The sequence below is a fragment of the Aulonocara stuartgranti genome (genome assembly GCF_965226115.1).
Source record: "Aulonocara stuartgranti genome assembly, chromosome: 9".
NCBI classification, from domain to species: Eukaryota; Metazoa; Chordata; class Actinopteri; order Cichliformes; family Cichlidae; genus Aulonocara; species Aulonocara stuartgranti.
The window spans coordinates 28311628-28329367 of record NC_138960.1 but is presented as its reverse complement, the minus strand read 5'-3'; the positions used below and the strand labels follow the sequence as shown (position 1 = coordinate 28329367).

At 39.6% G+C, this 17740-nt stretch overlaps 2 protein-coding genes across 3 annotated transcripts in view; both read right to left on the bottom strand.

Moving 5' to 3' along the window:
* Positions 1 to 5384: 5384 nt before the first annotated feature.
* ppp1r16a (protein phosphatase 1, regulatory subunit 16A) lies at positions 5385 to 12186 on the bottom strand (the record flags this gene model as incomplete). Its single annotated transcript, XM_082547154.1, has 10 exons — positions 5385 to 5912; positions 6019 to 6181; positions 6287 to 6416; positions 6497 to 6572; positions 6662 to 6787; positions 7107 to 7231; positions 7433 to 7536; positions 7803 to 7948; positions 11309 to 11379; positions 11940 to 12186. 10 exons carry the CDS (start codon positions 12184 to 12186, stop codon positions 5385 to 5387), a joined length of 1716 nt encoding a protein of 571 aa, XP_082403280.1.
* Positions 12187 to 12203: 17 nt separating this feature from the next.
* oplah (5-oxoprolinase, ATP-hydrolysing) overlaps positions 12204 to 17740 on the bottom strand; it is a 35621-nt gene continuing 30084 nt past the window's right edge. For both annotated transcript variants that reach the window (XM_082546500.1, XM_082546499.1), the window contains one exon: positions 12204 to 12978. The gene's annotated coding sequence lies outside the window, so the exon portion shown is untranslated. The remainder of the gene's footprint in view (positions 12979 to 17740) is intronic.

Here is a 17740-nt window from a genome sequence, read left to right as displayed (position 1 = left end):
TTTTTCCATTTAAACAAATAATTTATTTAAGAAAATTTAATGGGCAACATACTGTATTGGAGAATAGAAGCAAAGTATCGATCCTATTCTCCAAAAGTTGATTCTGTTCATCTGGACATAGTGTTTTGTGGGAGAAACGTTTCATCACTCATCCAGGTGACTTCTTCAGTCTCAGCTGACTGCAGGTTTCCCCAATCTTATAAATGGTACATTGCATAATGACTGAAACTAGCCCACTGAAGGAACAATGGGCTGGGAGGTCCAGTTTTGTGGGAGAAATGTTTCTCCCACAAAACGCTACCTCCAGATGAACAGAATCAACTTTTGGAGATTTACTTACCTGGATGACTGAGCATGCATCAAGATATCGATCCTATTGCGTCAGTATCAATCCAATACCGATGCCAGCGTTGGCATCAGCTTCAGCTGCCTTTTGCTTCCATGTTTTTACAGTTATTCTTAATTGTTATGCATCGGGGAGTATTTCTTTAAAATTAAAGCATGAAATCATAAATAAGTAAGTAGCATTTAACGTTGTTAGCAAGCAGCGGCTAATTTACGTTAAGAGACAATGTTAGCCTATGCAAGTCCGAACCAATGTTGGCCACCTAAATAACAGTGACGAAAAAAATGGATGGTAAAAGAGTGCACAAAGTACAGCCCAAGTTCTTTAATAAGGAGATTTTTCTTCCTTTCTTTGTCCTGCTTGAGAGTGTGGCTTGTCCAGTAGAAGAAGGCGTTTGGAAGATGTTAGTTTGCTAGTTTTATTGGCTTTTCATGAAGACAAGCAGCACAGCTCAAAAGAAAGAAAAAGCACTAAAGGTTAAGTCAAGGTCAAAGTTCCCACATTAAAGCGGTTTTCTTTTCTTTTTTAAAAAAAACAAAACAAAACAAAACTGAACTGTATAATTAGAAAAGAGCTAAGCAATAAGCACAATTCCCAACTGTTTTAAAGTCATATTTATGCTAGGTTCTCAAAACTGGCTGACTAACTCGCCTGGAATAGGCCTCTGGCGTGTTGCATCTGCTGTACAAATACTTTATTTACCTTGGACATGGACTTCATCGCGACGATGGCTCTGTTATCATGCGAATACCGTAATCTGTACTTCGTAAAATCTTACAAGACTAGTCCAATTTATTAAATGTCCTTCTTGAGTATCCGCTGCTGTGATCAATGTGGAGCAAAACAGTAGAGCAACATGAAGAAGCCACTATCTGATTTTTAGTACAGTTAATCAATAACCAGACAGTATTTAATAAACAACTTTTTGAATTATCTGTTCATAATGTAGGTCAGTGGTTACAACTGCAGTTACAATAGTTGTTAACAACATATAATAACTAGTTTCAGTTTTAAGTTATTGTACTTAGGTTTGTGTTTAAAAAATAATAATATTAATACAAATACTTTTTAGTTTTAGAGATCCTTGTCAATCACACATCATACAATCAAACATCTAACTTCTATTTTTATTTCTCTCATTCAGAAAATTCTTGCTGAAAACAAAAACGTGGGTTTTAATTGGGTGATTTGCTGTGGGTTCACCACTGGACAACAGTGTAATATCAGCCATACAGTGGCCCTGCTCTGAAGCAGAGATTTTGACTTGATATAGCAGGTGAAGCAGGCCTGGCTTTTCTTACAGTGAGGTGTCCCAGACAGCCATTACAGGTTGACAGTCAGCATACACAATACCAGGACCCCGATTGTCAAGCAGATAAATGAAATGCAGGTTTCATTAATTTTATTACTTAGCGTTTCTAGCTCTTAAAAAAAATCCATAAAACAGGTATACTGCTACAGTGAATGTAACGACAGAGTAACTATTAAAGTATTATGTTGTCAGCTCAGAATGGAAACTTCTTTGCCGGAGGGAGAGAGTCAGATTAATGCTGTCTGTGTCATTTTAACAGTATCATTTCTATTGGATTGTTGATGAATAATGCCCTGTATTATGACGGACATTAAGTGCAATAGCAACAGCTAACATATAGAAAAATAGACTTCTAAAGAGGGTTTGGGGCAAGAGTTTTGAAAGTTTTCCTCTTTTTTTTTTTAACACTGGAAACTGGCTGCTTTTTCAGTCATCTTGAGTCCAGTCCTTGTACCTTCACATTTTCAGAAGAATGTGTTTGTTTGTTGACCAACTTAACACTGACCTACAAATCATTCAACTCTGAAAACGGCACCTAAGTCAAGGCATGAAACAATGTTGTGTCTACACATCACACAACTTAACAAAGAACCCATTTTAAATTGTATCTTTAGGCTCTTTGTGACTAACAGCTGTCACAAAACTCATCATTTGTTACATCAAAATATGAAATGCCAAAGATAACAGTTTGAAAGGCATAAAACTGTACCAAGAAGGTCATTTTCAAAGAGCTCTTAGTTGAAAACTTGGCATCTTTCAGTATGGTGTGTGGCATGCCCTTAAAAAAATCTGATGGAGTAACACAAAAGAAGGTGCAGGTCTAAAGACTACAGCAGAAGAGCGTCTGATAGTCAGGTCTTTAAGAAACAGGGGAAATAAATCCAGCAAAGACCTGACGGAGGACCTGAGAGATGCATTGCCCCTTCAATTGATACATCTGCTGTTCACTCAAGCCTCATCAGAAATGGTGTCAGTGGAAGAGCTGCTGTTAGGAAGCCATTATTGAGTAAGGAAAACATAGAGAAAAGGCTGAGGTATGCCAAATTACACAAGACACAGACTGAAATCAGTAGCAACAGGTTTTATGGAGTGATGAATCCAAATTTGAAACACAGGGACAATAGTGAGTGTCTACAGTCGACTCTAAAACATGGTGGAGCCGTGTTGAAGTAGTGTGGGCTCATCTTGACAGGAAACCAAAGGCAGCCAACATCCAAAGAAGAGCTTTAAATGTCCTTCAAGAAGCCTGGAGAAGTACTCCTGAAGACTACTTAAAGAAACTACAAGACAGCTTCCATTAGAGAGCGCAGACTGTGTTGAATAAATTGTGGTCATTATCAAATATTGATTTTCAAAGTTCTTAGAACTATATTCATTCTTTTGCTTTGTATACTGTATTTTGGTTTATGTTATTGGACTGTGGCACGAAGGTATGGGTTAATAATTTGCATCCACGACACATCACTGTGTTGTCTTTTCATGCGAAAGGAACTACAGTACCAGAGAAAAACCACCTAGAATGCAAAGAATGCAGAGGAAATTAATGCAATGTCAAATAAAATTCATTTCTCACATGGAAATTTCCTTCCTTTGCATGTCATTTGTTTTAATCAGAGACAGAGAGGTGTGTGAATGCGTATCTGTAGGACAGTGTGAGACCCCCCCGATGGCTTGGAAAGAGTTTGGGAAAGACATTTGATATCCCAAACTAAAACAGTTCACACACAAGCATGTGATGCCCTGGTGACTTTCATGTGCATTTTGTCAGACTGTAAGTGCATCATCTGTTCCAACTTTACCTCAACGTTAAATGACAGATCAACATCACATACCTTATGTTGTGCAACAGCTATTTGATTACTATAAGAGAGACTTACAGGCTTGGTCCTTGTAACTCAGTGGTGCTGGCTCACAGTCAAAACAAGTCTGAACATAAGCAGCTTCCAATTTTAACACACTCCCTCCCCATAAGGGTAACTGTTACTGAGGCCTTATACAACATAAAGATCTGTGCGCATATGTTTATGTGTGTGGATGAAGGTAATTCTGGTGCACCACAATGTTAAACCACCTAAATAAGCTGTCATTGTGTATTAACTGCTGCTCTGGAAGATGGCTCGGAACAGACTGTGTCATTCGAGATGTGCGGAAAGTCAGAGAGTGACTGATCTGAGCTAAGAGGACGACAAAAGGGGGAATGAGGGCAAGTAAAAAACATTCAGCTGATCATTTTTACCACAAGAGGGAGCTGTCATCAACATGAAACAAACAAGACAGACTGGGGATATGTTCAGCTTTTTTTGAACCAACTATAAGGCAATAACCTGATCAAATCTGTGCCTCAAATCACACACTTAAAAATGTAAGTTGGAATAAAATAAAATATTTTAAACCCATTATCTGATCTGATCCCCTCCCTGTAAGCATCCCAGTCATAACATCCAGATACATTCATTAAGAGTTCTTGCATATTAAAAAATATATACAAAAATCATTTGTGAAAACATGTTTTTATGTTTTGTTTTTCTAAACAGGGATCAGTAAAAATCACTAACAAAACTGAAATGCAATACAGAAAAAGAGTGCATTGAGAGTACATCAAGTCCATGTCAGACCGATTATGTAATAATCCCACTGCTCACAAAATTTAAACGTGGGACTTCGTGCAAGCATTGCAACCTTTTTTTAAATAAGACATTTAATGAAGGCACCAACCTCTGTTAAACAATCGTGACACGTTTGCTCAGTTTGACAAGAAAACTAAACAGACTCTTTGACAGTTCGGTTAACACAAACATATCATAATTTTCTTTTTATAAATTGTCTCCGGATCAGGAAGAATAAATAATATGATTACATTCTGAGGGTAGAAAAATAGAAATACTGACAGAAAAATAGGAATCTGATAGATGATGATGATGATGATGATGATGATGATGATGATGATGATGACAGGCTGAGCTAAATTTCCCCACAGTAGAGACAAATGGTTCATTAGCAAATTGCACCATTTCAAATTTTGTGCACTTGAAAGCAACAAGAGAAAAAATTTTCAGTCCAAAGTAGAGAAAAAAATAAATCAAGCAAGGAAACGGTCCATCTTCATTAAATATAAATTCAGAATATTGATTAAACCAATCATGATCAATCCCCCATAAAGAAACAAACCTCTTTCACTCTCGTTTACAATATAAATGTACGCTAATGTAGATCATGTACCTGTCATAGCACTCATTAAGAAGAAAAGAAAAAAAAAAAAAAAAGAACCTCATTGATTTAAAACAAATCAACTGCAATTCAGTCTTCTGCCTTATCTAGAAAACTTCACATGATTCTATGGCTTTCAGCCAGTCTAATTGTGTATTTAAGAGATGAGTAATGTAATGCCCCAAGAAATGGAGTGGGGGAGCTGTCTGCTTCTAACTGCAAGACTACAATCTGGAGTTCTCCTGTAGGTGAAGCAGGAGGGAAAGCTAGGACCTGCTAAAGGTGTGAAATGTGCAACAGAAATGAGAAAGCTAATCAAAGGAGGAATAATCACAGATTGCACTTTAGTTCACTTGGAAATGCAAAGCAGATTGATCCATCATTGGCATGTAGCCTTAACCTAAAGAGTCTCCAGTGATTCACTTAAAGCATGTCTGTTTTAACAGGGTTTTTTGCCACTTTTTGCCACCAGCTTTTGAATTTTATAGGCAGCATATTTGTCTGATTGCATGATTCTTTCTACATGAGTCCACAGCAAGGCTCCTTATTGTCGGACTGCTCTTCCTCAGGGGCTCGGAGTTTCAGAAGTGGAGGATCTCCACTGGCTGGGGTGAAGTACACCTGACTGGGGGAGACTGCCTCGGCGGCAGGCGTCATTTCAGGATCTGGCTGAGCCTGAATGGCTGTCACCTCAGCTGCTGCAACGGAGGGCTCCTCCTCAACGGGCGAGGGCAGCGGTGGTGCAGGTGCTTGGTATTTATTGAGCTTAGCAGCTGCCCGCTGGCGTTTCAGGTCAGCCAAGGTGTGGTGTGATTTCTCCCGAGTCATATTGTCTGCCCCCTCGCCCTCTGCAGACCCCACTCCAGACGCAGAGCCGAGCTGGTAGGAGGCGCTACGCTCCATGATTCCTCCCCCACTCCACTGCTCTCCAGGTACAGAAGATGCCAGAGAAACAGAGGTCTCTCCATTCCCTAGGCTGGGCATAATTTTCCTGTCTGCAGCCTCCAGTTCTTCCAAATGTGATGTTGCTGCACCTCGAGTAGCAACCTAAAACACGAGGGGGGGGGGAGACAAACAAAAAAACCATTTACACTGTTTGTAATGGTCACAAAAACAGTAATGAGAAACATTTTCCAAACAAAACCTCCATCACCATGGTGGCATGCTGGTGCAACTCATTGTCGGTCTGTCTGTCCTCATCGTCATCCTGCGGCTCGGGCTGTCGACCGCGCTCCTGCCACACCATGGCCTCTTTGTGGTGCTCCCGGCGGTAGAGACTGGAGCGCTCGTTCACGCTGACGCGACGCACCACTTTACTGCACATAGAAATGAGAGACAGGAGGGGAAGCAGTAAAACAATGATCCATTTCAACTTCGGTGTATGCTTTTCCCCCTCTGGTTCCACTGAGCTCCACGCTCACCCTCTGCTTCCTGTGCTAGATGCTCGTCTTTGCAGTGTGCCTTTCTGCCTGTCCTGGCTCTTCATGATGGCATCATGTTTGTGCTTCAAGTCCATCAGTTTGGCTCTGACTTCCTCATCAACACATAAATCTGAAAGGCAAAAGTGTCTCTCATGAATAAGCTTGATAAAAAAGGCAGAAACAGCAGCAACAACAATACTCTAGTTTCACCTAGTGGTGTCTCCTCTAAGACGGACTTTGCATTTAGATTGGCTCCGTGTGCCACCAGCAGTTCCACCATCTGCATCTATGGAACAAAAAAAACAACAACAAAAAAACACTATGAATGAGTCATTTCAGAAAACTAGTTGCTTTAGGCATGACAGCAGTATGAACCTGTCCCCAGCAGGAGGCAGCATGCAGTGGAGTCCACCCATCAGAGTCCTTCACATCCACCTGAGCCTTGTTCTCTAGTAACAGCTCAGCCACAGACATATAGCCGTTAGCAGATACGATATGGAGCTAAAGGAATAAAGAAAATGAACTGCACGTCAGTAAAGAACAATATTTCACAAGAAAATAAAATTAACAAAAAATTTTCCCAATTCTCTGAACCTTTATATTATTATTACATTGGCTGAATGTTACAGAAATGGTTGGTAAAACATTACAAAGAATGCAGGAAACCTGTGCAACCTGTTAACAGTCAGGGAATTATTGCATTTATATTCAGATGTTTTTAAAATATCTAGCTTTACAGCATTGGATATAGATTTGAACTCTGAGCTGACAAATCTTAAGTGCACAACACAGTTCATGTGCATGCGTCCTTGTGTCTCACCAGAGTTGCTCCATTATCATCTTGTGCGTTTAAATCTGCTCCGCTCTGAGCCAGAGCCCGAATGTCAGCCAGCATAGCCGCCTCTTTAGCCCCTCTGCATTCATCTATACGGTCCTGAGTTATCCCTTCACAAAACAACACACACAGGGACAGGATTGAAAAGATCACTTGGACTTATTTTCTTCCTACTTTGGAACTGCACATAAATGTTGGCCGTCTGATTTCAAATGTGATACATGACAGGTAAGTTAAGCTTGATCATGCCTCTTTTTCCCCCAACCTGTCAAAGGCAGGAAGGTGAATCTGTGCACAAACTTCTCACTGACCCTGTTCAGCCATAACCATCTCCAGCAGCTCAAGGGTAGCCTCGTCCTCACAGATGTCATAAGGCATGTTGCCATCCGCATTGACAGCCAGCAGATCGGCCCCACTGAAAGCACACATATCCATATTCAAAAAGACCTGAGTTAGCAGCTTTGCATATTAGGGTGTGTCACTCTAAGTGTTTTCATTTGCATTGGGTTCAGAAATTGCTTTCTCTTCCCAAGAAGGCTCTAAGTCTCAATTGTGGCTTAGCAAATAACATCCACTGAGGTTGAAACGAAAAAAAGCACATTATAAACAAAACATATTAGCTTAGAAATTTAAACATTTTGTGAGAGAAACAGAAAAGTTATGATGTGAGGCAGCACTCACCCCTGAATCAGGAGCTGCACCAGACCAGTGTGTCCACAGGTGGCAGCAGCGTGCAGAGGGGTCCACAACTCACTGTCACAAGCATTCACATTGGCACCAGCGTCTAGCAGACACTGCACTATCTCCACAAAATCATCAATGCAGCACTGAGAACAGACAACAGATACAATTGGGCCCATAAGTTTTTGGACAATGACAGATTCTTTTTTAATACTGTGCTTTTGCCTGTGTGCTATGGGCTCAAAATGTGGTCATAAATATTTTGTACTTGTAAATCAGTTTTGTACTTGTAAAAAAAGATTTGTGTGTGCGTAAAAAAAGATTTGTGTGTGGACTTAGCCAAAAAACCCCTGCAAGTTACAACTACGAATTTTGACCCTATTTTTCTTCCTTTCATCTGATTGGTGAATGTCATGTCAATCACAAATGTAACAATCCAATCAGAGAACAGATGGGTTTGGATGTCGGAGGGGCGCTTTTTTTGAACTGCAGGTCTTTGAAGGGAATAAATGCCCTTTTACGTGCCAACCCAGTGTTTTCCTTCATCACCACGAAGGAAAACAGTCTGTGGTCGTCCGAGTTTGGTGATTTTTGTGTCACAGGACTACGTGTTTAATACAGGGACTTCCACAGCCTTTTCAACAGCACTGCGGACGTGGGGGGCAGTGTTTTGGAAATGACAGTCTTCATCACAAAGCTTTCTTCGTTATGAATTAGCATACATGTTTTTATTGAACATTTGAAGAACTAGCAAAAAAACCAGAAACTCTTGTAGTTCACATAAAGTCAGCGATAAAAACAACAAGGAGCAGGTGCATCTAGTACAGGTAGAGCTGCTGCAAAAACCCACAGAGCCCAGCAGCCAGCAACAAATTCTGGATCCTTTGCTTTTAGTTAGCAATTAGCATTAGCAGCACATCCTGCGTCCGATGTGAAGGGACTTTTATGCTGCGCGCTGTGACTCACAGCAATGGTCCCGGGTCAGCCCTGATGTTGTATTAAACTAATCCTAAAGTAATAATGGTATTTCTAACCACTGATATACCACAACTTTATCCTTTCAACAGCTGCTGAAAGTAAGGGGACCTAACTGCTATTGGATATTTATATAGAGAATACCCTTCAAGGACCTGCAGTTCAAAAAAGTGCCCCTCCAACAGCCAAACCCATCTGTTCTCTGATTGGATTGTTTAATTTGTGATTGACATGACATTCACCAATCAGCTTAAAGGAAGAAAAATAGGGTCAAAATTCGTATTTGTAACTTGCAGGGTTTTCTTTGGGCTAAGTCCACACACAACTTTTTTTTTAACACACACACACACACACACACACACACACACACACACACACACACACACACACAAATCTTTTTTACAAGTACAAAACCGATTTACAAGTACAAAATATTTATGACCACATTTTGAGCCCATAGTGTGCAACTTTAAACATGATGTAATTGAAGTGCAAAATTTCCATTTGAATCCACTGGATGTAATCAAAGTACTGTAATAACCATTTAGGAAATACAGCTATTTTATATATTCCATGTTTGTAAATCTCAAAAGGTAATTGGACAAACCAACGTAAATGTTTTAAATGTAAGGATTGTTTTCAACACTTTGGTATAAACCGTTTGCAGTCACTGACTCCCTAAAGTCTAGACCCCAAGGACATCACCAAATTCTGTTCTTCCGCTGAGATGCTTCAGTCGCTGCTTGTTTCTGAGACTCTGTGCCTTCAGTTTAGTATTTAATAACTGAAAACATGCTCGGTTTGAGATTAGCTGACTGACATGGCGATTGAAGAATGTCTCATGTCTTTGCCTTGAGAAACTCTTTGGATGCTTTTGCAGTTTCCTTTGACCCATTATCCATTAACACTGTGTTTCTGATCAGTTTGCAGCATTTCACTGAATGTGAGCAGAAAGTATAGCCCTGTACACTTCACAGTTCATCCTGCCATCCTATCACCAATCGCATCATCAATAAACACTAGTGGCCTGTGGCACCCATACATGCCCATACCATGACACTGCTCCTACCAAGTTTGATAGATAGTGTGGTATGCTTTGGTTCATCTTGTTGTTTCTCTCATTTACCACACTTTTCTGTTCCCATCACTCTGGCATAAATTCATAATGGTTTCATCTGTACAAAGCTTTTGTTTCCAGAACTGTGCAGGCTCTTTTAGAGGTTTTCTGTCAAAGTCTAATCTGATTATCTTGTTCTTGAGTGTAACCAGTGGTTTGTTCCTTTTGGTAAAGCCTCTGTATTTACATTTATAAAGGCGTCTCTTACTTGCAGACCTTGAGAGCGATTGAGTGTGTTCTTGACTTAGTCAGATGTTGTGAAATTGTTTTTCTCAATCACAGAAATAATTATGTCATAATGCACCTTAGCTGTTTTCTGGGGTCTTTAAGGACTTTTGATTTTGCTGACATGACCAGAGCATTCCTTCTTTTTAAGAATTAACAAGATTCCTGATTTGGACCCTCCTCAAGTTTTTCCTCTACTTATGGTAGGTTTGTGCGGATTTTCAGCCTAATGATGGTCTCCCTCACTTACAACAACATCTCTTTGAACATCATTTTAGGAGTTCCAGTGAGAAAATCCCAAATGGAACTATTCTTCTGCTTAATATGTCATGGAAACTGCCTGTCAGTCAATTTTCTAATTAACTTGAAGCCTCTGAAAATTGTCGACCGTTTATTAAAAACGGATGGAATAAACTTGAGGGAAAAAATATGATGTTAGAAAACGAGTACAAACAGAGATAGAAAAATCTAAACATTAGTATTAATGTCAACTAAAGCACTGGATAAAGAAAAGAATTTACATGTACTCAGCCCTCTGTGTAAACACTACATTTTCCAAGGGAAACGGCAAAGCAAACCGCTCTTGTAAAGAGTTCTCTGTGCTAACAAACAGTCCTCTCAGGAGTGTGTAGTAGTGCGTGTATGTGTAAACATAAGGAGAAATTAAAAAGGGGTGAGAAAATCGCAAGGATTTAATGTGTCTTAAGGTGTCAACTAACAAAACACAGCAATATTGTGGTGGTTAAGTGTGACTGAGGTTGCCCAGAAATAGGAATGCAAGAAAAAAAAAAACAACCCTTTTTCACCTTTTCCATCTATAATCAGGGTAATAACTACTTTCTTTATGTAAAGTAACCAAGAAAACGTTAAGACATAATAAACACAACTAGCACTTGGTGAGCTCAAAACTGTGACCACACACAAACAAACATAAACAGAACAGAACTGGCCTAAATGTTGACAGTGGTATATGTGCAACATGTGGTTTTACCGGCCGTAACAAAATCATGCCGCGTAAGCAGAACTGCTTTGTGTTTAACTCAGTAATGTTGATGACAATTTAGCATTTGATTAGTGCAAAGGCAGAACTAGGTAAGTGAGAGGAGGCATCTGAGTTTGTACAACTGGCAGTGTTAACAGTGAACAGTGGTTGACTGGTGGCGGCTCCTGGAGCTAAATGCATGTGTACCTGATGCAGAGCAGTCAGTCCATCCTCATTGACCAGATCGGGGTTGATTCCGCTGTTAAGCATCTCCCTCACTAGCACAAAAGAAAAAAAAAAAAGAAATTTACAATCATGTATATACAGATTATGCATGACCATCAGGGCAGAGTCTTTTCCATAAAAAATACAAACAAACAAAAACAACCTTGCCATTTACCTGCCCTGAACATATACCATCTTGTAAAGATTGTTCTATGTAAAATGTAAAAGGATTTACCACCTTACCAACTAGCTCAGATCCAACAACTTATAATAAAGCTCTTAATACTATTTTTAATCTCTAATATATTCAGTACAATTTTTTCAGTTCCTGTAAGTCATTGGTTTTTACAGTGCAAGAGCTTCTTTCAGCAAATGCCAACAGCTACAGGACAAAGAAGCCTCGGCATTACAGTCAATTCATGGCACACCAATACTTCTGGGGTCTTCCTTCACACGTTTCTGAGATCTGGATCAGTCTTCTACAGGTGTCAATACCCTGGATTAGTATATATTTGCACTTTGATGCTCTAAAATCACTGAGTTTAAGCTGAAGCATTTGAAAAAAAATTGTTGTTTTCTGATTATGAACTTTTTGTGCAGTGTGTATACCCACCTTCATCCAGGTCGTTGCGGGAAGCAGCATCAAGCAGGGTGACAGCACTGGGGAATGTCACTTTGGTGGTGCGTGGCTTCTTCTTATCTGCTTTGGCCCTCGACCCTCGTACTGCATCCTTTTCCATCTGTGCCCAAGCCTTCAGCTGCTGAGCGCGGCGCTTCTTGGCATGCTTGAGCCGTTCTGTGGCACTCAGACGCCCCATGGTTGCCATTTCAGCAAGCAGCTCGCCGTGATCTGCTGCCATGATACCGCACCGCCACAGCGGCTCAGCTACTATAGTACTGTTTCTTTCACTTATGTGAGGATATCCTTTAGGGGGTTTCAGCCTTCTTAATTTATCATATGCCTCCTGTCCTTTTTATAGGGAAGCCAAAGAGGCCTACATCAGGGTGGGAGAACACAAAAAGATACTGCAGTTCATCTTTAAAAGTAACTTGAACCACAAAAAAACAGCAAAAATTTCAAAAATATGATGGGAAAGAAACTAAGTTGTGCAATCAGGTGACAGATATTTCTGTCTCTTTCCCATCTTTAAAAAACTCTTATCGTGCTAAAGTAAAATAGCAGCAGGAAGGTGTCCAAAACATAATAATCCAAAGGGTAGGTTTCAACCAGCTGTCAGTCCTCCAATCCATTTCTACTTTGGGTAACTTGGCGAATCATCCACTTGGCAAACAGAGAAAACAAAACACAACTATAAAAGGTCAGTCTATCTTAGCTTCTAATCCAAACAGATAGCAATCATGCTTCAGTATATGGTCCAAAGGAGGTGTGGATTTGTGAGAATCCATAGGCAGCAGTGAAAAACAAATCCACAAGGTGGAAAGAACCAAACATCCAATGAGAATAAAAAAAGGAGTCCTACTTCAGTTACTGACAATAAACAATATTTGACAGAATTAAAATATTTCTGGGTGGTCAAATAACAACATTTCACAACTTCCTGTTGATAGTGTTGGTGCACTTTTTGGTAAGTCTTCAAAAGATGTGATCTAGGTATAAAGTCTTCACCAACTTGAATAACATTGTCTTCAGCCTGTGGGTCAGGGAGAGAGAAGGAAAAACTGCAGTGAGACAAAATGTCAGGGCTATGTTACAGTATAATGACAACATACTGCTCTCTTAATCCTGTTATCTTTAACCCCTGAGCTCCTCTCCCCTACTCCCTCCTCTCCCACTCCTCTCCTGAAGGAAACTTGAGAGGGTGGGATGCTTTTCATTAATGACTGACACACCCTGCAGCCCAGCACACACATTACATGTGTTACAGGGTATTCACACGGTGAGAGTGAGTGATGGATGTTGTGGCAATGCAGTTAAGTAACAAGTATGTGACCTGTTATGGTGCAAGTTCCCACCCCTGACAACCCTGGTCAGTGAGATCCCTCTCATTGGCTTTCGTTCACTTCCAAGTAGAGATACGCGGCTCACACACTCGGCTCTTTCCAGGCTGTTCATTTATTATTTAGGCCTGGGCCAGTGAGCGCTGAGAGGAAGGTCAACTAGAGGCACTCAGTGAGATAGAGAGAGTGACTGATAAGACTGTAGTCCCAGGACACAGCTACTGCAACATTGTACCAATGACATGACAAAAAAAAAAAAAAAAAAAAAAAGCTGGGAGAACACACCGGTCCATAAATCAGCAAGATTAGAGGGCAATCAAGTGTAGAATCATTAGACATAACAATTACAGTGGTCCTCTTGGACTTTCACCTCATTATTAAAAACACTGTTGGATTCTTAGTTGTATTAAACACAAATAGTCCTTTGTTACAAACTAAGTGCAGATGCCTATATCTTAAAGCCTTGTGTGCAATATGATATAACATACAAAGAACTATAATTGTGCTTTTTAAATAGGGTTTTGCCCTGCCATTTGAAAGACTAATAGTTCTTGCCTTGGGGACAGGCAAGAACTATTAATATTCTGTGTATACCTACTATTTTCAGGATACCTAACCCTTCACCCTTTGTCACAAGCTACAATGTAAGGATTTCCTTAGTTGAAGGTCACACTCTGACTCTCTCCATGGATTGAAGGCTACTACGCAGATCTGTCTTTTAAATACACAGATTAATAAGGACTTGGAATGCACAGGACAGAGATATGTGTAATGAAGGTTAGTTTCAATTAGAATGTACCGACAATTGTACAATATAGCTTTTTAAACTTTCTCCCTCAGAGAAGAAAGCCACAGTATCCAAAAATCAGCACTGTAAAAGTCAAGAGTAAACAGTAAGTATACAGACTATTAAAGAATAGTCCAATTAGAGTTAGTGGCCTTGGTTATACTGCACTTAACTAATGAAAAGGGGAATAAGTTTTGTGGCATTTTAAGGGGCTTTAAAGGGGAAAAGGATTAGAGAAATCTGGAAAAATCCCTTCAAGAACTTTACTGATGTATTAGTGGGATAATTCCAGACACAATCGGAGAGATCAGTGGGAAAAAAAATCTTAAATATGTTGTTTGTTTTTTTTGTCAGACTCCCAAACCTAGTGTTTTTGACATTTTATCCTGTGCTGTGAATTTTAAAGATATCTTTTCATACTCAAAGCCTATGTTAAATGTTGACACTCAGACATAAACAACAAAGCCATAATATATCACCTGTATATTAAAATACATCCTTTAGTCCACATCTTTCACAAAAATCAGCCACTACTTGATTTGTGCACATCAGAAGTTCATTTCTTCTGAAAAAAAGATGCTTTGATTCTTACTTCACTAACATTTCATGTTTGCTGAGTTTACACAAACAAAGAGTGATAAACTTTTTTTTTTTTTTTTTATATGCGATTCACAACAGCGCACATTAAAGAGATGGAATTTGATGATTTGCATTTCTAAAGTGATCAATGTGAGAATCAAGGCTGCCCTCACCGCTCTTTCTGAATAACGTTATCCTACTGACTAAGCAGACAATAAAAGTGTGCCCCATTTGTCCCTGTGACTATAAAACCGGTTTACTGTGTTTCAACCCTCACCATGAAAATATGGGCTCACCTGACCTGCTGGAACTGTGCTGGCCTGCCACTGTTGTGGTGTGTATCTTACATGGTGTATCACTCTGGGATGACAGCATTATTGCAGTTTCTTATATTATTGTGGTTTCTTATACTCATGACCACATTGCTAACAAGTTTTCCACCATATAGTTATCGCTGCAAAGAAGGTGCTGCATCAAAAACCTCCTAGTGTTTGATTTGGTTACAGTTGCCTGCAATTTTTCATGTTTTGTGTGCAAATACTTGGCAACCCAGTGGAAGCAAAACTTGAAAAATGAAAAAAAAAAAAAGAAAGAAAAGAAAATGCTGATGCTTCATCTTCAAAGTAAAGGTTGAGCCAACTGTGTCCATTTACAGTTTGAATCAGACTTTTCTCTGTTTGTTCTAGAGCTCGGAGAATATCTGAAAAATGTTTCTAGACAAGTGCATCACTTAGATTTATTCTACGACCACAGCAATATAATAACAGCCAAATCACAAACAGGTTTTTGCCAACTGGTTGAGGAATACATACTTTTCCCTCGCAACAGGAGGTTGCCAGATTGCTGCAGACAGGTCTCCATGTCTGTGTGTAATTTACGTACTTATTCACTTAAACCTACATGGTCACCATGAATGTCAAACATCCAGAATGGCAGACAAATTGACATCATGCTAATAGTGGTCACATGTCGGCAAAACCTCAATGGGTCATTAGAACAATAGTCTATTCAATATGTCCTCTGTAGTGGGCATTGAATAGTTCTCAGGATGATATCACCACCTCTTGCCTTAGCGTGCTCTTGACAACACCTGAGAATGCTTTATGCAATTTCAAAACAAACTCAGAAAAATCAATTTTAAGAAATATCCATGAACCTATGGATGCAGCCATAGCGTGGTTAATCCATATATATCTTACGCATAAAATCCAGTCATCAAAAACACATGTCACTTAAAACAACCCATCCCTCCAAAAACTGTCATATATGTGGTGTGTTGACTGATTCACAATGGCAGATAATGCACTGAGGAAAATGCAAGAACACTGTTAAAGTTACCCAACTATACTATTAATACCAAACTTAATACTTCCTGAATCCTTTTCAAATTACAGTCTAAAGAAAATGTTGGAGATTAGCAATAGGTCACTAAAAGCTACTTTTAGCTTCCCTCTTTTTTCATTACAGCAGATAGCTCCACATGTTTGACTTGGCAGATTGTTGTTTTTCTTCAGATTTCCTCTCTGATGTAACACTGAAGGGATTTATTTCTCCTCCCAGGATCAAACTAGGGATCTTTCACCTGTTAGGAAAATCAGTAAACCATGCCAATATGGAGCCACAGTTTAGTAACTCATGCTATTAACCGGAACTGAAAATAACAGAGAGACAAAAGGAGTCAAAGAGAGAAAGAAGAGATATCCATGTTGGCAAGTCAGACAGGCAGACTTGGAGAGGTAGGTAGAACATAGGTAAAGTGATTAGACTACCTTGGGAAGAAGTAACAAACTGTGTCCATGTGAACGCTCGTGCATGCATCTTTTGTACACTATGGGACTTGAACACACAGCAAAATTACACACGAGTAGCGATGGGAGGCATGATACATTGCACACAGGCTAACTTTCTCGCCTGTGAAACTTAACATAGATAATGTCAGAAATTTATTTCTAATTAAAATGTACGATCACACACATAAACACAAACTCTGGCATCAGAGCAATATATTCTGATGTTATGCCGTGGAGTGTTAAGTTTAGCAAACATGTAAGACATCCTCTCATACTAAGGTCTAATGAAGCGCATTTATTTGTTTGTTTAACCAACAGCGCCAGAGTTCCAGGTTTACATAATGTCCCAAGCCTAATGGGTTTTTTGACCTCCATCACATCTTTTTCCCTAAGAAACTAATCCTGAAACCATTAATAATAAATGTATCCATTTCAAAACCAAGTAGTGTAGCAATGATAACACTTCCTAAATCCTTTCAGCAGGAAACACAGTGACAATTTCTCTTGCCAAGGACCAATTCTGGAAGACACAACATCCTTGTAAATGTTTTTCACTACGCAAGCTGATCTTGGAGAGTGTAAATAATGTTATGTGACAACTGCACTCTGCTCAGGACACTGTGGATTCTCACAGCTACCAGTGCTACCCCTCATTCACCAGATTTTCAGAAAACCTGAACTCTGGGGCCTTGACATTGAGGTCAATGAGATTTGAACTGATCAAGATTTTTTATAAACGCACTTTTGGTAGATTTAAAAAAAAAAATAAAAAAAATCCCACATTGCCTTCTTCTCGAGTTAGCACATGCAAAAACACGGGCAGCCACACTGCCTGCCAAGGTGACTACAATACCCCATTAGTCTTTTACAGTTAAGGGGTAAAAATTGGGCTGAAGGAGAAATTAAGTTCAACGTCGCAAGTAATTCTGTGTTAGCCCATCATCAACGAAACAATGCGAGCACCTGATTCAATCACAATGTACACAAAAGTATTTGCTGTGAGTGTGAACACCGCTAACTTGTGGCTACACACTGACGCAAAAAACAGTATGTGTCAAAATCAGCCACTTCCACTCTGGATCTTGTCTCTTTAAATCATATACTGTCCAGTTTTGTTTTGACTCCACTTTAACCATGACCTTTCAGTCCAGTCTTTGCTTTAAAAGTCCCAGTCCCTAAAAGTAGGGAAGTTTATCCCTTTAGAGTATTACTCCGATAGTTCAGTTTTAGCCAAACAAACTACAAGTCATGTTGCTGTGAAAAAGAGAAAACACGTCTTCAGTATCCTCACAACATGAA